The sequence below is a fragment of the Styela clava genome, chromosome 2, assembly GCF_964204865.1.
Source record: "Styela clava chromosome 2, kaStyClav1.hap1.2, whole genome shotgun sequence".
In the NCBI taxonomy this organism is placed as follows: domain Eukaryota; kingdom Metazoa; phylum Chordata; class Ascidiacea; order Stolidobranchia; family Styelidae; genus Styela; species Styela clava.
In genome coordinates this window covers 17827525-17848784 of record NC_135251.1, presented here as the reverse complement: position 1 = coordinate 17848784, position 21260 = coordinate 17827525, and the positions used below count along the sequence as shown (strand labels likewise).

At 35.8% G+C, this 21260-nt stretch overlaps 2 protein-coding genes across 4 annotated transcripts; both read left to right on the top strand.

The window, feature by feature from the left end:
- The first annotated feature begins 1275 nt into the window (after positions 1-1275).
- On the top strand, positions 1276-12690 carry LOC120336159 (uncharacterized). Of its 3 annotated transcripts, none has more exons than XM_039403768.2 (8): positions 1276-1398; positions 2813-3116; positions 3649-3767; positions 6863-7046; positions 7544-7674; positions 8054-8216; positions 8570-8656; positions 11907-12690. In XM_039403768.2, exons 1-8 carry the CDS (start codon positions 1338-1340, stop codon positions 12514-12516), a joined length of 1659 nt encoding a protein of 552 aa, XP_039259702.2. In that variant the 5' UTR covers positions 1276-1337; the 3' UTR covers positions 12517-12690. The 3 variants fall into 3 exon arrangements, with proteins under 3 accessions (XP_039259702.2, XP_039259704.2, XP_077965997.1); XM_039403770.2 differs by lacking the exon at positions 11907-12690 and adding an exon at positions 10045-11145; XM_078109871.1 differs by lacking the exon at positions 1276-1398 and adding an exon at positions 2166-2320.
- Positions 12691-12831: 141 nt separating this feature from the next.
- LOC120336160 (uncharacterized) lies at positions 12832-18504 on the top strand. The gene is made up of 3 exons (XM_039403771.2): positions 12832-14814; positions 17208-17652; positions 18181-18504. Exons 1-2 carry the CDS (start codon positions 14801-14803, stop codon positions 17650-17652), a joined length of 459 nt encoding a protein of 152 aa, XP_039259705.2. The 5' UTR covers positions 12832-14800; the 3' UTR covers positions 18181-18504.
- Positions 18505-21260: the final 2756 nt, after the last annotated feature.

The window sequence follows — 21260 nt, the reverse complement described above, 5'->3', positions numbered from 1 at the left end:
ACGATGTTCAATGTTACATTCACGTGAACGTTCGAACAGGACCAATTAGAATTAATTTTACATGTGATACGTTCGATAACAACGTTAGCGGGAAACAACGAAACAAACAAAATAACGCCTTCAGTAAGTATAGACTACCGTTGAGCTACACAGCAACAACAGTAACGAGAATATGTTCCTGTATTATGCTAGATGATTGAACGCCAAAGCTAAAAAGCGAGACAGTCCCGCCTAAAGCGGGACGTATGGTAAGCCTAAGTTTAGCATGTAAAACTAATCAAAGTTAAAGGGTAGGAAGTTTCACTTCTCAAAACAATAATAAAGCGTAGGTTTAAAATGAACGAACATTTACAACACTTTGGCCAAGAAATATTGAATTTATCAATTTAGAAGCCATCTCACCTGTGCACTCATTTAAATTTGGACTTATTTGAAAAATCTTCAAAATAGGGGCGATATGGAAGCGCCGTCTATATATAGCTAATTGTCATTGTGCATACGTAATAAAAGAATATAAAATCATTCATAGATGATTTCTGATCAACAAAACTAGTATGTCTGTTTGTCGTTTATGTGTATTTTCTTCTGGTAATTCAAACCAGTTATCATTTCAGGGGGCCATAAAATTTCATAGAAAGAACTTAATACTATTCGTATCAAATTTCAAAACAGTGTTGATAAATGATAATGCGGTCGGTAAAACAAGGTGATGGACTTGTGTACATTCCATATTAAATGTCGACTAAATGCAATATTTGAATGAGGTTAGCCTATATTAACGCTTTGAATCATTCGTGGGTTTGCCAGCAATCATTATGTATAATATAAACATTCTTTCAGATTTTAATCTTATCCTTCTATTTTACACGACACAAAACAATGCTCTGCAGTGCATGATGCACGCTATAGCTCTAAAAATTAAACATTGTTTATTACATCTTTCAATATAAATATCCAACTGATTAAGATATATGTATGGCAGCTTGGTAGGTTTGTACTTTTGAGACATTGGCATTACAAGAAAACCTATTCGAGGCAATCATGCAAATTTGCTTTCATTTTGATCAAATGATCTTAGTGAATTTTATTACTATAAAATGCAAGTAAGTTTTCCAAGATCATGTTATATTAGAAAGAATGCTACAACGTCATGCTTTGTCCGACAAGTTGTACCAGGTACAATGATCAATTTCCGGAATCGAATTTACCCGATATAATTGCAATATGCCTGGGGCCAACGCCTGTAATTATACTATTCTTACATGAAATATTATCTCAAAAATTTGGTTTCAGTCCTTGTAAAATTTAGAATATAGGAAGTTCAGAGATAGAACAAAATGAAGCTAGGTATTTTGTTATGTCTATGCCTGCTGCTCGCAATCCTTTCGGAAGTACAAGGTAAGCTTTATTTAAAGATACAACATAAATATAAGCGTAGAACAAAATGTATTAGTATTAGTGATATTTCTTTCTGATTTTACTTTACAGTCAAATCTGATCCTATGTATGTTTTGCTTGCCAATGATATTGTGATTGACTTGCAGTGGTAGATAAGGGCAGTTTCTCCTCAGTTTGAAGACCGTGGATGCCGCAAGTTTAGTCTGTGCCTTGGTTGTAAACTGTACTATTCGACTGGCTCTTATCGTTTTCGAGGCAGAATTTTTGTGTTGTCGACAGCTAAAATATAGTATGGAGCAGGCCTGCACAACATACGACCCGCGGCCCGCATGCGGCCCGCTAGATACTTCTGTGCCCACGGGTGATTTGGGAACACGCCACTTCTCGGGTCTAACAATCAAAGCCGGCATTGTTATGCAAGCGCGCCGCTACTCCGATCATATTCGAAATCGTGAGATTTATGTTTTGCAATAGTTTCAATAAATATCAAACTTTGTGTGGAATTGGTGTGTCCTTCGCGACCCCTCAAATTCGTCACTCGACCCCCCAGTTTGGGAAACCCTGATTTAGATATCTCAGTATTCAGACTGAATCACGCCTAAAACAATATCGGTATACAATCTCACATTCATTAGTGCATATTAGCAATCTATTAATAACCCCACTATTTTTTACTAGCAGTTTATGAAACTGGAGTTTCTTTTTTGATTCAAATTTAGAACTTAAAAAACAATTTCTTCATTTATGAATGGTGCAGAAATTTTCACACAACAGATTTTGCTATTTACTGTAAAATTTCAAATAAATTGGAGCAGATTTTGTAGAAAAATGTAATTTAACAGTCAAAAAAATACAACAGAGGAAGATCTATTGCTACTAAACGGATTGTTTGTCTAGCCTACAATGGAAATATCCAATAATGGTAGATATGACTAAATAAATTGTCATATATATATATTTGGGACGATTTTACAAAACTGAACCTGAGTAAAATATTTTCCTGCAGTCAGTTTATACTGCAACACGCAATACCTAATTCTAATAAAAGAGAAATAATGAAAATGAAGGGTGGGTTTTCAAGGTAGATGAACCACTAAATACATATTTGCCATCGCATATGCAAAAATACTGTACAATGTTTTTACTCCAGAAAATAAGATTTTTCATATTTTTAAGCTCCCCAGTAATGAAAGTGTTTCATTACATTTAACTGTTTCACAATATTATTTTGATTTGTAGTTCATCTTGTGAAATATGTATGTGGCAAAGTTTGCGGCCGCCGGGCCTTCAGATTGCGGCCCTCGTGGTAATTTGGGTTGTGCAGGCCTGGTACAGAGTATAAGATAATTTTAAGCTATTGCACTTTTAATATAGAACTTGCGGAGAACTGAAATATAATATTATCTTGATTTAGGTTGCCATCCTTTGAAAAAATGTCGCAAAGGCAAAAAACCAGGTGGAGGTCACGATGATAACTGCGTCGAGGACGACGACGATGATGACGACGACCAAGGCGACGTGGGTCCTCAAAAAGGTCCTTTCGGGGGTCCCCGGGGTCCTCGAAGAAAACGTCAAATACCGATTGACCCATTCACAGAATTTTTTGTCAATTGCTTAGGAAGATATCAGTTAAACAGTGCTTATGATCTCCCCACAATCGTTGATTTTACCCTTCGAAAAACAAGCTGGTTTGGAAAAACAAGTGAACAGTATTGCGCGTGAGTATTCAAAAAATTCACGGTCAAACGTGGTAGAATTCGGCGCGAACATCAAGTTAATGAAAATGGTTCAATGATGCATTTCCGTCGATAATTAAAATTGTTTACTTTCAACATAATTATACAACTGTACTTCTTGGTTGAGGTGTAATTTCTTGTTTCAATATTTTTGGAATAATAACCAGAGAAATGAATACAATAGCGTATATTCCTCACAAAGAGCACTTTCTTTCACACGATGAGGCCAGTTTTCGGTTTACTAACTTTACTTCCATAATAAAGAAAACTGGTCATTTTTGTAATTTTGTTTTGTTTTGTTCGGGAACATTAATTGTTGAATGGGCAAATGCGCAGATAATAGCAAGAATACTCAACCACCGATTATTTATATACAACTATAACCTTGAAAGCCTCTTCAAAGATAATAATACCAGGCAACCCCCCAATATTGATACAATTTTACGACATGCTTGCTGTATGTCATACAGTGTAGACTGATGACTTAATTTATGTACCTTTATTTTTCAAACAGTGGGGATGCAGTCGATTGTTGGCGATTTATGATCAATTCTTATTTGACCGAAAATTCTCAATTCTCAACGCCAGCGAAGAATTGCATAGAAGAATATGGAACAACCAAGGGACGTACAGGTGTGTTGAGAAAATATACTATATTGAAAAAACGTTTAAAAAGAAATAACATAAATGAAGATTTTAGCGCGGGGTTTATCTCTGGTTTCTATCCCGTGGCTTCCAACTCACCCAGGGTGTGATAAAAATCGGACAGAAAATGCATGACCAAAAAGAACAAATCTCCCTAAAATTAGTTAGATATCAGTGGATGATTGTACAGGGCCTTGTTCAGAGCGAAAGACGTGTATATTCGTCATACAAAAAGCTTTGGCTGAACATGTCAAACGGCATACGATACATACTATTTCAGCTCTTTTTGCGAGATGTTGTATATTATTAAATTAAGTTGCTAACGAATCATTAGAAATCATAAATCTGTAAAATAATAAGTACCATACTATAACGAAAAAACTGACGAAATTATGTTAATTATAATTCACATTACACGGCAACATGCTGATATAATAAAATGCATAATCAAATATAATACATTTACGAGTTGTGAAACAGAATTTGTCTCCATTTTTTTCAATTAATCTGCTATTAGTCCCACAGATAGCCCATAAAACTAACAATTATTTGGTAGAAAGAATAGCAGTTGAACGAAAATTTATAATATGAAATATGCTTTGCTGCTTTTATCTCAACAAGCGTGAAGCGTCGGTTACTAATAAATAATGAAGTTATTTATTGAGAATTTACCTTACAGCAATATAAAAATAGGAAAAAAAAACAGGGTTGGACAGCTAAGTCCATATCGTTTATCTATGCTAATTGATATAAAAGTTTAATTCTATTTAGTTCTAAAATTGACCTGAATAAAAATATGTTTAATACGACATATGAATCTATCATCGAAATAAGACTAGTCTATTATCAACTGCATTCATTTGTTGAGAATATGATATTGTTAGGATTTGTTTACATATAATCAAAGAGAACAGCTGATAACGATCAAGATGATGTAAGGTGATTTCCGTATCACTATGTACTCGGCTAAATGTGTGCAACGCCTATGCTGTTGATAAAAAATGGATATCTTTATGTAAAATACAGTCTATTTTTTTTTCGATTTGTATTCTGATATTTTAATATTAACCAGTATTGTACCTAGTAAATTTAATAACCAATAATAACCCAGAAAATTATAAGTGATTATCTCTTTTACTTGTTTCAACAATTCACGTTTCCAATTTCAATGCGATGGTAAAAAAATTGCTCTTACAGTTCGATGTCTCAAAAATATCGTTTCCCCATTTGCTACACACTTGTATCACATGTCCTATATGTTCAGCCCTTGACTCACTTGTGTGTGGTGGGGAACAAATGATACAAGTTGTGCATGTGGCACAATAGTGGGGCGTGTAGGCTACCCAGTGATGCGGGTGGAACATGTGATACAAGAGGGATACGCAGGGCAGGTGGGACAAGTGATGCAATTGAGCGACAAGTGGGCCACGCAAAATTGGGAAAAGCGAACACGCGTGCGACAAGTGAGATGGGCTTTTGCTGTAAGCAAAAACTAGCAAAACATATATCAAAACGATATGCGAAACGATACCCCAAAGTATATGTTGAAAAATTAATAGCAACACGACCCCCCAAGTTCGGAACTTGGTCAGTTATGGCAGTTCACACATTTCCAGTTCTTGTGTTAGGTCATAGTTCGTCGATGAAAATCTCGCTTGCCTAAAATAGCATCGATTTATCCTTGAAGAGGCAAAGGCAGATTGAATACTTTATTTTATTCAATGCAATGGTGTTTTGTCGACTTTAGCTATAATTATTTAATAATAATTATGTATTGCATTTTTGATGGGGATGGGAAATATAGAATACCGAATCCGGAGGATTCGAATCCAAATAGATCCGATAACAGGATTCGGTTTCCGCCTCTTCAGCGCCGTACATCAATTTTTGTATTTCGCATTTCACGTTATTAATCAGTGAGGAGCGTTTTCTCCCGCGACGAAATCTCTCTCGTTTGATTGTATTTGCGTTTTCTCGCAAAGAACCGCAAAAGCGGTAAACATCAAAAACCGTATTTCCAGCTTGCATATTCAAAACGGGATGACGGCGTTGTTGCACAATTTTTTTGATTTTCACAATTTTATTATCGAGTTCGCTTATAATAATAACTATTATTGGTGCAGACTTGGCGATTTTCCGATTGCAACAATCGTGAATTTTTGAATTAAATGACTTTACGAATTCTCCCGGAAAATGATGTGTATCAGACGTTAGATGTTACAACATTATTTGCGATTGATTCAGATCAAATTCTACTTTCACGGCATCCCGTTTCCATAAATACAAAGTTTTATCGCAAAACAACGCGTTTTGTTACTTTCATTTTGCGCTTCCAATAAAATGCATATTTTCGGAATTCAAGTCGCCGATGAATCCGTTTCTATCGTCCAAACTCGACACACGTTGGGTCGAGTGTCGGGCGGTATTTCAGTGATGCTAAATTAAAAAAAAGCATCGCGTGATGTGTATAACGATAATAACTGAAAATTATGATTTTGCAATAGAAATGTATTTGTTTCGAGATGTTATTTTACGAGTCTTGCTCGCAACAAAATAAACACGCTGACATATTTGATTCTAATTGATTGTCGTTAAATTTATTTCACACCATTAATTAACCGCCCTACCAAGTGCGGCACCCGTTGCGACCACATGGCCTCGGTCTGGCCTGTGTGTTTTCGGCGCTCTCACATTAATAATAATTTAATTTTTTTGTCATATTCACAACTTAGTATTAAAGTGTATAATACGCTATTTATTTCAACATATAAGAACTTAGGAATCATGTGCAATTTGAAAATTTCAAAGCAAAGATTAATTTTTGGAATTATTATATTTCGTTAGTAACAAATAAAATCCAATGATCTAATAATGCTCAATGCTTTATTACAACTTGTAGGCGAGAATAATTCCAATCGATTCGCAAAATGTTGACTTAACCCGTAAGGTAGTTCCTTCAGGCTTTAATATTCAATTAGTTATTAGACGAACTCAAACGAATCCGCTAATCAACATTGATGGTTCATTTCGTGCGTTTTCGAACAAAATAACTTCTGAAAATAACATCTCTTTACTTCATACAGCGAGTTATCCAGACTCTGGCAAGGGCGTCAACAATGCTGGTCAGAATCAAGGTACTCTTCCTGTGAGCGCCTCACAATTCTCTTCACGCTTATCATCGCGTTATCGACCGAGAGATCCGGAAGATCGTTCCGTTGATAATGTTAACTCTCTCGTGAAATTTATAACTGACGAAGTTGGATGCGCGTAAGATCAATTTTCAAATATTTTTAAATATGGTGTACATGAAACATTTGTGTAATAAGTACTGTAGTTTCTTATATTATTAATTTCAATCTCATATACGATTATCTACCAGACCTGTTTAATATGATACGTTATGCTAGATAGGCTTTGTTTATTCAGCATAATCACTTTAAGAAAACAGGACAATACTATATTTTCCGGATTAAGCTATGTAAAGTCAAAATTCTAGGAAAACCGTAACTAATTGACAAAAATGTAAACATTTCTGCAAAATTTAAATTTTTTTGAATATTTTTCTGGTATATTACCCTTGAAGTAAAAAGCAGTGTTGCTTTTACGGTTATATTTCTCACTACATTATAAGATATCCTATGATCAGTGCCTTTTCGTCTTATTGTATGCAGTTACATATATATAATATTCATTCCCTGTGACTAGGATCAATTTTTATTTCGTCTATCCATTCAATACGCTTAAACAAATCCATTTGTTTCAAGTTTGGATTTCTGTGATTGTGAAAACGTCAGAGTTCCGACGGACGAAAATTGCGGACAAAATTGGTATACGAGGATTGCTGCTATAACAACAACTTCGAGTGATTTGAGGCCGGTCATTGTAGAAGTAGTCAGTAAGTTATTGAGAAACGTTTGAAAAACATTACGAAATAGTGAAACATTATAGCATAATAGTATCATCATATCCTATTCTGCATCGTCATGAGATTCTGCGGCATTGAAATGTATATCCTCATTGCATATCTTTATTGATTTATGGAAATAAAGTTTGTGGTTAAAACTATTTACACACAATTTAAATTCATGGAAAATTTGACATAATATTAAATCAAAGCCTTTTTGCTTTAAAAATTGATAGCTACCAATTACATTTTAAATTATCAATTTACAACACATGAGGCAAATGTAAATGTCTCACTCGACTTATCTTCGAATTGTAAACAAACACTACTATACGCAAATACATTATACTTATGTTGTTTCAATTTTCAGACGACGTTCTTCAAGAAGCAATCGCTCCGACGGGAGGTCCAGCTACCACTCCATTCACTCTTCCATTTACTCTCACACCTCCAATCCCAATATTTTTTCTGACTCGACCCCCAATACCACAGGGTTGTGGAGCCTTGCCACGACCCGCAATTGGACAATTGAGGTAAAATAAAATACCATTTCTGAAAGGGAAACCATCCACTGATTTAAAAATCATTGTTGTGTCGAATCACATAGAAAATAGAAAACTTTAATGTTTACAGAGAGTGTATGATATATATTTTCAAGTTCAATTCCGATCCAATTATTCTATGCATGTCAGCATTTGGCCTTACAATCTTAACCATCCAGTTTGCAGACAATAAAATGAAAACACCCATTTAGATTTAATTATATTTTGGATGTTTTGGGAAGCTTAGAACCCGGACTGATATGTATCTAACCCCAACTCAACTCCAAAAAACAGACTTTATTATGCAGTGCTTATTAATTACCTAATTTTATTTTAAACTTCAGTTGTACCAACGCTTTCCAAGCCTATTCCCAATGCGATATCATATGCCCCGGGAATTTTAGACGAGTCGGATCAATTTCTACATGTCTGTGAGTACTGTTTTTACTGTGAAATATTTTAGTATAGCTTTACTATTTTACATTTGCTCTGTAATCAATACGCTTGCGCCTTGGGCGAACGTTTTTGACAAGTTATTAACAGCTTTTTCCTTACACAGTCCAGTGGATTTCTTCGATTTTCTACCATTGATTGTTGGTTTAATGACTGGTGTTTCTGCATTCTATAACTGTGAAAAGCTAGATAATTATTGAGTTATGGTGGTTTGTGCTTGGTGGTTAGAATATTTCGATTTATTTTGACCATGCACAATGTAAACGCATTCATGGAGTAAAGGAAATTCATCCCCTAGCAAAATTTTGGGGTACCACTGAAATGTCAAGAGTGAAAAGAGTAAAAATGGAAAAAAAATATAATTTTCTTTATTTTCTATCCCGATATAAGGTTAATACAAGGATAAGTGGTATATTAAACAATAGATTTGATAAATATCTATGAAGCCAATGAATCAAATAAAATTTGTACGAAGAAAAGTATACGAAAAAGAGAATTTGTCTAGAGAAAATTTTAACATGTATCAGATTCAGAACCCAAACTCCTGATTTTGAACCCATTTGCAAATTGCGATACCAATGAGGTTTAGTAACTTAAAATTATATAATATGATTGGAAACCAGTTATTCCACTCAAAAATAAGTAACTTAGAAGATAAGATATAAATTCTATGCGCAGGCGAGAATTGGTATAGTTACCCGCGAAAATGTTCTGTAGAACGTATGAAGCGGTTTGTTAGCTCACGCATTCGTTTCGGTAGTTTGTTTTGCATAAAAGACGATTAGAAAAGGTCTGCCAGCGGTTCTTAGTAATTGCTAAATTACTACTCAACCGCTCCTTTCGCACTGCGAGCAAACCCTTGTAAGTACATTAGGTGATACTGTGTTTGTACGTTGCTCTCTTGTTTCGTGAAATGTTTATTTTCACCGGGTGACAAGTCAAAATTGTTGTGATATATTAGGCATTATTCTCTGTTTATTTTACTAAAATTGCAAACTAATATCGGGTTGCATGTTTATCTAACGGAGGCATTAAGAGTTTAGTGTTTACAGTAATACGGATATGCTGGTTCTCTCCCTTTACTTTTCTGTTTTTTCCTCTCCTTGTTCTCCCTGGTATTCAATTTCTTTTTCATAAACCTCTTTGTTCTACGAATGTTCTATAGTTTTCTAAAACCCTTTTACTTGCAATACTTTCAATTCAAGACATTATTTCCCTGTCTGTTTCATTTTCATCCTTACCTCTCTCTTCTTATAGACCATGCATGCTACTTAAACGTTACTTAGCATTTTACAAAGAAGAGAAGGGAGCCAAAATTTGTATATTTGTGTTCTGAGAAATCTATTTGTCTTCACATTTCATCAAGGTGTCTTAGCGCTTTCGGCGGATGTAAGTGGAGTGGAAATCTACCCACATGTCAATTATCACCAACATCAAGAACACCCAATATTTTACAGTCAATAATTCTGTATAGACTGCTTGTTACAACAGAAAAAACAGGAGTCGATTGTACTGATCCTAAGAATGCAGACAAACCAGAATGCATTGACTGCGCTGATCCTAGTAATTTTGACAAACCAGAGTGTGTTATTGACTGCACTGATCCTAGAAATGCCGAAAAAACAGAATGTATCGACTGCACTAATCCTAGTAATGCTGACAAACCAGAATGTATTGACTGCACTGATGAGAAAAATATTGACGAACCGGCATGCATCGATTGCTCGAATTCAGCATACGCTAAACACCCAGAGTGTAGAAATGTGGGATAAAAAATGAAAATACGAAAACAAAGCAATTGCGTAATTTGATTACACTGCGGTACCATTTTAAACACCATCAATGAATAATTTGGTACACTATTTGTTCTCGTCTTACAAAAATGTATTTACTTTATTTGGGGACATAATAATATTGTAGAGTTCCATTACATTTGAACCCACGCTATACTAACCCTAACTCGTGGGTTTTAGCGCCCGCATATAGATTGATATACACATGGGTTCAAATGTACGGTCACCATATTGTATACTAGAGATTGAAAGCTGCATAGAGCATATGAGGATATAACTTCAATTTACAAAATTAATATATCTGTTTATCGAGTCTGTAATAACGGAAAAGATTATCTATATTAATAAATATGTGGTAAAGTCTCACTAAAATCAAAGATAAGGTTTACTAATTCACCTATTTATTTTTTTATATTTCATTTTGTACATAAGCATGCTAATGAGTTTATTGTTATTTATTTTATATCATTATGAGTTGTGGAATGGAAATAACAAGAAATAGTTGCTGCCAAATTGCAATCACATACAAAATCGCGAGTTTTTCATAAAAAGGGTTCTAAAAATGGGCTCATATCTTGCCAAGTGAAGTCGTAATCTGCATGCAATATTTTAACACCTAACTATAATTAAAGTACTCTTATTGGAATTGCAATAGAGAATAGGAGATGAAACAAGTCAGCAATAATCAATGTAAGTACTCCAATGTCAAAAAAATTTGTTCAAGACTCCGAAAAACAAGATAGCGATACTTAATAAATGCGCACGAATGTTGCGCATAGGTAAAACCTTGAATGGGCACCGGGTTCGCTGAAAACATCAGCGGTCAAGCGTGGCGGAATAAAGTGCTCTCATAAATAATAAAAATCGTCGCATGTACAAAACTAAAAAAAATTTAAATGAAACATCGAGTCCAATAGGAACATTTAAAAAAGTACTAGTCTCCTATCGACTTCTTCCGTCTTTGAATCGATGGAAATTGCAATCCATTGGTAAGCTACATAAGGAATGAATTAAAGTGATCATAAGGATTTCTAAACATCAACAACTCCATTTGTCCAACTCTCTTCGTGCTCATAAAATATGAGTAATACCTTTTTTGGTCGGTTCTTCCATCTTTAGATAATGCAAATTTAATTCAATTTAATTCGATTCATTAAAATACATCAAAACGAAGGTAGTCAGAGTGTGTCATTGCGATAAACGACGGGCCAACGCATTTCAGAGAAAAACGTAAAAAAATATATTAATATGAACCTCGTGAATTACCAACGTCTTTAGCTCGTGCAATTGTGAAAGCGATAGATCTAGTATAGTTGAAGAAAAATAATTTTTGACCCAACACTAGAAATGACAGCAGCAACAATTGACCAAAACGAACTATTGATTCACTATCTGTATAGAATAAATCACTGACTTTATTCTATTTCCTATATAGATGTATAGCTGCAACAGGCGGATGTCGATGGAACGGACCTGCACCATCATGTCAGCGTGTAACCAACATCTTGCCATTTTTTATATTTTATAATCTATTTACAACAACCCAAAAACCACCAACTGATTGTACGGACCCAAATAATTCTCACTTGGTGGAATGCGGTGGAAGTGGCGTGTATTGTAAAGACCCTGCAAATTCTTACAAAGTTGAGTGTGGCGGAAACGGCGTGGATTGTTCTGATTCAGCGAATGCGTACAAGGTAGAATGTGGTGGGAACGGCGTGGATTGTTCTGATTCAGCAAATGCGTACAAGGTAGAATGTGGTGGGAACGGCGTGGATTGCACTGATTCAACAAATTCTTACAAGGTAGAATGTGGCGGAACCGGCGTTGATTGCACTGATTCCACAAATTCTTACAAGGTAGAATGTGGTGGAACGGGCATTGACTGCTCAGACGAAGCAAACAATTTTGAAGTAGAATGCGGAGGCACAGGAGTTGATTGCACAAATGAAGTGAATTCATGGAAATTAGAATGCGGAGGATCTGGTGTTGATTGCAACAATTCAGCAAACGCTGACAAGCCCGAGTGTCGAGCACCCTCTTAGTCATAAAACATCCTTCGCGGAAAAATAAAAAATGGTGCATAAACTTATAATTTCAGCATAAATACATTTTTGACATAGTTTTGGTCAACTGCGCTCTGTTTGTTAAGTAGATTGGCGAAATTCAGTTTGTTTAGATATTTTTCTTTACTTACGAGAATAAAAAAAGGACTCAAATTTTTGTGAATTGATTTTTGAAAACTAAAGTGCATGGTATTTCCTTGTGGGAACTTATTCTGACATTTCGGTATTCTGCCAATATTAAGAAATATTTTTCGCTAAATCGGTGGCTCTGAGATGTCGGTACTGTGGGGGTATTGTTTTCCTGCGCCCAAGATAAGATGATAACCAATCCACTTCTGAAAGTTCTCATATGGGAATAGTTAGCAAGGAAATTAGTTGTTTCATATAAAATTATAATTGAACGTAAACAGCGGAGAAGTTCGTGTAATAAATAGTTACAGGAACTACTCCGGGTATTGAGGCGTTTTTGGTTGTTAACCATCTATATACCTTTACCCCGGAAAGCGTAGGCCGAATACACGTTTAAATAATACCACATACCGTGTAACATCCTGTAACTGCTGCTCAGTTACAATTAGCTATTTCCAAACCAGGAGTATCCTGCAGAATAACCAAAAGCAGGTCGCTACTGTTCTTTCGTCTAGAGTAGACCGGTGGTTCCCAAACCGAGGATAATTACCCTCAGGGGAGTAATATGATGTTTTCAAGGGGAAATTCAGGCGATATTGATATGAAGAATGTCTCTACATAGTAGATACATAATACCAAATATTTGTTTCGCCGTACTACAGATTGTAGAATACGCTGAGCAAGCACAACTCCAGCCTATTGAGGATGGATTAGAATTTGCAATGGGCGTTCGTGAAATGTAGAAGATAGTGTCCGCCTACAATTTCGGGTTGGCCCTCAACATGAATAAATCGACCTTTCGAAAAAGGTATTAATATTAAAAACAAAATATCGAAACAAGCTCATGAATGGCGATGATATGAGCCTAGGTTTGAACGTTTGATATCGCAGAAACATTGTCACCCACTGAGATTAAATCAGGACGCTGCTGTTTTTATGGATTCCCATGTTTTTGTTGCTATCAAATTGAATAAATTGTGCACTAGAAATTTCATTTTGTAGAAGGGATAATTGAGCTTTTGGTAATTCGATTTAGGGGTAAAAATATTCAAAAGTTTTTTGTAAACTTCTGGTCTAGACTCTAAAATCCATTCGCCGCAGCACTCTAACAAAACAATTGATTCAGCGAATACGCCGTGATCATTAGTAGAATGTAGAAATTTCATATTCAGCTTCCGCGCAAAAATTGCAAACCTCGAGACATTAAAAATCGATCCATAAAAATTTATGGTCTAGTTATATTATAAAAGGTGAGGTAAAATATGTAAACAAACTGAACTTTGCCATGCTTCTGGATAAAAATAACGAAATCTGATCAAAACTACTATAAAATAAAAATTTAATCTTTAGTGACCACATTTCTCATAAAGCCTATTGTTCAAAATTGTTTGTTTGATTCACTTTTTATATAGGCTATCCCCGTGTACCGGATTTTAAATAACCAACGTCTATTGAGGACTGTCTCTTTAGTAAGCAATAGATCTCGCCTTCATTAACCGGCGACCTCTCGATACATGTGTATATAAGATCGAAAATAAAAGAATCTTATCGAAATTCTAATAGATGTATCAATGCTGTATTCGGATAAAATGAGATAACCTTATCCTTGCAATACCATCATCTGTTTTATTTTTATCATTTCTTCTCTCTTATCTTCATAAACTCGTACGTATTATATACTTAGTATAACACTCAACTGATACATTGCATTTTACTATGATGCTTAAGTGAGCGAAGCAAGAACAATTTGTATAAATTTTTTCTGACAAGATTTATTTGTCGTCACATTTATTGCAGTGCTTTGTTGCTTCGTAGAATGTCATTTCGTTCTTGTTCTGTGCCAAAACATTTATTGAATACGGTAGGATGTTGTTATTCTGACTGGAATAAAATGCCATTCAGTTCTTCTGTTTTGGAATTTTTCATAGGCGAACAGCAATCTTATTGATAGGATTATTTGGAAAGAGTCGTGAAAAAACATGTTTTGCCACATTTTCAAGCTGTGCATCAACCTCAAATATCCCGGAAAAGTCTTTCACAACTGCAACCTCATTCTCGTCAAACATTTTAATACCTAATTGAGATTTTTCAATATATTGCCAAAACGTCCCGTGGCTTCCAAGTATCTTTATCAATGAATTCCATCAAGTAGGTATCCAAGAGCAGAAAAAATCTCTTTTTTAATCCTATTTTACCGTTATTTTGCAAGTAGTCATTCTTTTGCGGGCTTCCCTGAACAGTCCGGGTAGCGATACCCTGATACAGGTACTGGGAAGTTACCGTATCTGTTCCACAGTTCTTGCTTTGTTCAGAATATGATTTTGGTAGGAATTGTGGAGGGAAAAATTCGTTTTGACTCCCGTGCCCATATATTTGAGCATTGCTTTCTTGTTGTTCTTGAAATTTTACTTCGTAATTATTATTTCAATGGTGCTTATAACTAGTTTAGTTTTGTGCTCCAGGACTACGATATTTCGCGTTGTGTGTTCAAATGCTTCGACCCGTTATGAGGACGTATTCTATAACAAAAGATAAAACTCTGGGATTTGTTAGTAAATTAATAAGATTTACGGGGCATATATTTAGTTCTTTGCAATGATTAATTAAAAATGATTTTGGGAAGTCATAGCGGAGACAATGTAATATTAAATGTTCGACGGTTTCGTTTTCCAAGCATGTGTCACAAAGTCCATTGTCGTGGAGTCCGATTTTATGAAAATGATAGTTCAAACGACTGCGCAATGCGCAGTACCACCAGACCGTTTGCGCAGTAAAATCTCATTCTCGCGCACCTGTAACATTGCGTTTTCAACGCGTGGCTCGCCATACTTTCTAACGCCTCGCTAGAATGCCCGTTTCATGTTTCACAAGTATTTTTGTCCCCGGTTCATCGTGATGTCACACACGTGTCTGTTACATCCAAGTACCTGGATTTCTTCTGAAGCATATTTTAAGCCAAGCTCACAATGCTAGCGCGGGTCGTCAGGGTTGCCATATTGGCTTTTTTAACGCCAAATTTGCCAATTTTGGCTTTTTTCAAACGCGTTTGGCGTCAGAATTTCCGTTTTGCTCTTTGGCGTTTTTTTGGCTTTTTTCAAGTCTATTCTAGTGTCTATTATTAAAATCATATGAAATACAATATTTAGTGTTCAACAACTGAACAATAGCCTATTACCTGTACTTAGCTACTTAACATCAGGATTTCCTGAAGCATCGATTTCCTTGTTTGTTACATTAACTCTTAACCATACCCAATAAGAAATAATTGCAGTTTCTGCAGCTGCTCAGACAGATGTTCAAGCGGGGTTGTAAACATTGCCTGGTTTTTATAGTTTTGCGTGTTATTTGTCAGTTTTTGGCTCTGTTTCCAAAAAGTAATTGTATAACTCAATTTTCATTATGCCTGATATGGTTTATGTGAGCTCTAGTTCAATTCTGCAATTGCAGTAATAAAATTACTGAATTAGATATCAGTCTGTCAGTGGTCCACCTGTGAGCGGCACGGGGTTAGATAATTTTTTAATAAAATTGATGATTTATAAATTTAATAGGTGAAATTTTTTCTATAGGAAGATACAATATAGGGAGAATTTTTTGGGGTATATTACAAGTTTAAGTAGAAACATGTAGGTATATTACATGCTGAAGCGGCACCCTGTCTTGTATATATTGAATGGTAAAATAATTCTGTCCACTTGATATTTATTTCACCTTCTACAGTTCTATAGGAACTTTACTTTGTATTTGTGTGCCTCACTGAATGACATGATGGCTTTACGTCTTCATCATCATCAGTACGTTGCCAGGGGCTTAAATCTGACTAATCATGAAGCTTTTGTACTTGGTAAATTGTTGGCTTTTTTTGTTTCTTGATTTGGCTTTTTTCGATCGCTGAGATCTGGCAACCCTGCGGGTCGTTGCCCGCGGGCCAGTAATAAACATGGACAAAGTGTATTAGGATTAGGAAATCACGAAAACAAGGAAAAGCTTTTTGAGTTGATTGTGTACGTACGTATTCTGATAACATATTGTTGTTGTAATATCTATAAAGTTTGTAAATCATTTAGGACTCTGCTCAGCCTTAACATATTCATGCTCACTAAAACAAAAAATTGCGCAGTGTAATATTTTCTTAGAGGGAACACTGTTTGGGATCCACGCGAATTAAATAAACATGCTAATAAGTTTATGTAGATCAGGGGTGGCCAACCTGCTTTCGCCTGCGATCGACTAAAATCTTCAAAATAGCACGCGATCTACTGATCGGTAACACAGTCATACGCAAAAACGAGTACTGAATATGCAGATAACCGCAAACATGCATACAAAAGTTCCACATCTACCAACAAGCTCGGTTCTGTGGGCGCATTCTTAATGAAATAATAATGCACAGCACAAGGCACGCGCACCCAATGACGATAAACGAAGGGCCTAGGCAAAAATCACTTACGCCTTTACCCAAGCAAATAAGATAGGTCTAGTAGTTACAAAATTCACTCTGTTTAAAATGAATGACTAACATGTTTCTATTTCTTGCATAGATGTATAGCTGCAACAGGCGGATGTCGATGGAACGGACCTACACCAACATGTCAGCGTGTAAACAACCTCCTGCAATTTCTTATATTTTATAATCTGTTCACAACAACCCAGAAACCACCAACTGATTGTACGGACCCAAATAATTCTCATTTAGTGGAATGCGGTGGAAATGGCGTAGATTGTAAAGACCCTGCAAATTCTTACAAAGATGAGTGTGGCGGAAACGGCGTGGATTGTTCTGATGCAACAAATTCTTACAAAGTTGAATGCGGCGGAACGGGCATTGACTGCTCAGATGAAGCCAATGCTTTTGAAGTGGAATGCGGAGGCACCGGTGTTGATTGCACAAACGAAGTAAATTCGTGGCGATTGGAATGCGGAGGATCTGGTGTTGATTGCAACGATTCATCGAACGCTTGCAGACTGGAGTGCAGGCAACCTTAGGTAATTGAAACCCATCCTGCGTGGAAACCAAAATAGCGGCATAAATACCCAATTTTCAACATTAGGTCATTTCGTTTGATACAGGTTGAATTTTAAGTATTCAATGGACCAATAACCAGTCAATTCATTCAATGATCCAATTGTACAGGAGTCCATTATTACTTTCTTATTACAGCTTTCAAAATAGACTTTACATTTCGATTTGGTCATTTTACAGCTTAAACATCAGAACCATTCTTCCACTTAAATTCCCTACGTATAAAATTCGTAATTTTTCAAAACTTAATTCCCTTCCTTACTTGTGATCGCCATTTTGCTTCAATGTTTTATTGCCATCTCATTTCTCCAATGAGGAGAATTCCAAGACACCGTAGGGAATCCTTTGAAATATTTGTTCTTGTATTTTATTTCTCTCATAACGCGACTTAGCTTCTCTCGTTTGATTAGGCCATTTATTCACGATGTCGTATAGTAACTATATACTACTGTCGTATCAATGTCGTTTACTAATTTTTTTGTTGTTTTCAGATTCAACTCTCGGATGTCGGGCCTTACATAATTTAAAAAATTTGCAAGCTAACTTGTTTTTGCTTTTTGGGGAAGTAGCGAATGTGGAATATAACTATGGATTTTACTGTTATTTAACTCCTGAAAATAGGCCATTTAGCAATCTCCCGGATGGTATCGACCGATCTGTGACGTGTTTCCGGCATCCAGCATAGTGTTTTTCATGTTTTTGCATTATTACTGGAATTCAACCATATAACTGGTATTAAGATTTGAGTGTATATTTCAATATATCTGAATGGATTCAATTCGATCGTGCAACTTTACAATATACGAACATTGGCAATATAATCGATTGTGTGCTTATTGACCTCTGAAGTAGTCAGTTGGGGTTTACTCCGATAACGTACGTATACCGTGTTTCCCCAAAAACAAGACCGGGTCTTATTTCAATTTTCCTTCGAAAATTACCACTAGCGCTTATTTTCGGGGGATGTCTTATATTTTCATTTAACAAAAACAAAATTACAAAGTTTACGAGAGAATTACGAGATTTTCAAATATATAAAATATGAAAACCGATACCCGCTTACTGTTCTTATAAATAACACGTTTTCCTCTCTCACGCACCTGTAGGAGACATTTCTTGCTATCAACTAAATCAAAAAAAATTCGTGCTATTGGCTAGAACTTATTTTAAGGGGAGGGCTTGTAATAAAATCATTTATAAAATTCAGGCTAGGTCTTATTTTCAGGGTAGGTCTTATTTTCGGGGAAACACGGTAATAATAGTCATACTATTAACACAAAGGGGTTGATTGACGCGAAAAATCTCAGTTACAGTCCACATTCGCTTCAGCGGCATAAAGAACCAATTCTCAACATTCGGTCATTTTGTTATAATTTTGTCGCTTTATTTGTCGAGTAGCTTGGTGAAATTTAAGTATTCCATTTATTTCGATACTATAAATAGAAGTTGAATTTGAGTGCAAAATTAATTCGCGTGGAAGCTTACTCTGAAATTTCAGTTTTCTGCCAGGAGTATTTTGGCTCAACTTGTAACGCTGAGATGCCGGTACTAGATTGTAATTGATTACATGCGCCAGCGATGAGATGATAGTTAGCAAGGTAATAACTTTTAGTTGTATTGTCAAAAGATTGAAAAATATCCAAACTGTGCTACCACTACGATATACTAGTTATTCTTTGTCTATGCTTAATGTTGAGTAATATAAGCATACAATTTTCGTATGGCTATTTCTTTGTTGTAAGTCCTAGCATATACTAGAACATAAGTGCTATACCGGTACCAACAAGTATATTTGCTGATTAATTCGCATTATTAAATTTGCCTCACTGCTTAAATTGTTCCTAATGTGACTTATTTCAACAAAATCTTCGATAATCTTTTCGCTCTCACCCGAATATTAGTGACTTACCCAAGATTTGTAGGCGCATGTTCACTAAACAACGTAGCTAATAACTTAACCGACACTTTCAATTGTCTAGGGAATACGGACAATACATTCAATTGTCTAGGGAATACGGACAATATCTAATACATAAATAATGCTATTAACGATGAATTTCATGCGTCATGAACTAACGATGAGTAGATAAGAAGAATATAAAATGAATTTAACCACACGAGAAATTGACATTCTGAATTTTATTGATAGGTACCGGACCAACCAGCGATATGAAAATCCGGAGTCTGGCAGCCCTTGGGGTTTTGTCAAATGTACGAGACTGTATAGGATTCTTGCGGGAACATCGCGTACTCGCTCGCGGCATGAACTGCCCCAAATGTCGAAACGCCATGGTAGAAGAAATCAATAAGGCAAACAAGCTCGATGGGGCAAGGTTTAGATGTAGGAAAGCTAATTGCCGTAATACAACGACAATAAGAAAAAACTCGTTTTTCGAGAGAAGTAAAATCGACCTGGTTAACTTGGTGATATTATTATATTGTTGGGCCATGGATGTACCGCAGAGACAAATCGTATATGAAATAGATGTGAGTCCCCGTATTGTTGTAGATTGGTTGCATTTCATACGAGAAATATGCTCGACAGAACTCATTCAGAGTTTTAAAAAGATCGGTGGCAAAAAAATGACAGTCTGCATCGATGAAACGCTGATAGCCAAACGAAAGCCATGCTCAAATTTTAGGGCCCGAAAAATCAAGCCTATTTGGTTGTGGGGGGCTATATGTTTGGAAACCAAAGAAATATGTTTGCAATTAGTGCCCGAAACTGGTAGAACTAAAGCTACAATGGAAGAATTGATAAAGGCAAACGTTGCACCACATTCAGAAATTTGGAGCGATTGTTTTGGGTCCTACAGAGACATAGAAAAGTTGGGAATGGGATACACGCATCGAACAGTGAATCATAGCTTGATGTATGTCACTGATGAGGGGGTAACCACAAATTGTGTAGAAGGGCTTTGGACTGGAGTGAAAGAAAAATTTAAAAAAATGCATGGGACAAGAAGGGAAATGATCCCGTCTTACCTAGATGAATTTCAATGGAGGAGAAGACACCTCCCACACGAACGTTTTGCCAAAATTTTAGAGGCAATAGCGAATAATCCAAAGTATGATGTAAACAGGCTTGAAAACTAAAGTAGGAAAGAAAAAAAAAAAAAACTACGTTACAATGTTCATATTACTTTAACAGAATTAACAATACAATCCTATAAGAGACTTATTATGGAAAACACGAATAAAAAAGCTGCATCGGTATTTTTGTTAACAACTACAGCTAACTGGGGAACTACTCAACAAAGAAAACATGTATCGTCACTAATTGGACCGGATACGAATATAGCCGACATAACGGAGGTGGCTGAACTAATGCTCTTAACTACTCAAATCGTGACGACCTTACAACAGAAGATGAAACAATTAAAGAAGCAGGCAGAAAAAGGAACGTTTACTATTGGGTATGTGTTGGATAGCGATCCTACCACGACCCATGAAATAACCACCACAACCACAGACCAAGTCCTCGAGCCAGAGCCGTCCACAACAACATACGAAATAGCAACCTCAACTACTAATCCAGTGCCAGAGTTTGAGGCAGATTATGGGGAAGAAA

Coding starts and splice junctions, on each gene's coding strand:
- LOC120336159 (XM_039403768.2), top strand. CDS start 1,338: ATGAAGCTAGGTATTTTGTTATGTCTATGCCTGCTGCTCGCAATCCTT. Junction 1,399..2,812: donor AATCCTTTCGGAAGTACAAG/GTAAGCTTTATT, acceptor ATCTTGATTTAG/GTTGCCATCCTTTGAAAAAA. Junction 3,117..3,648: donor ACAAGTGAACAGTATTGCGC/GTGAGTATTCAA, acceptor TTTTTCAAACAG/TGGGGATGCAGTCGATTGTT.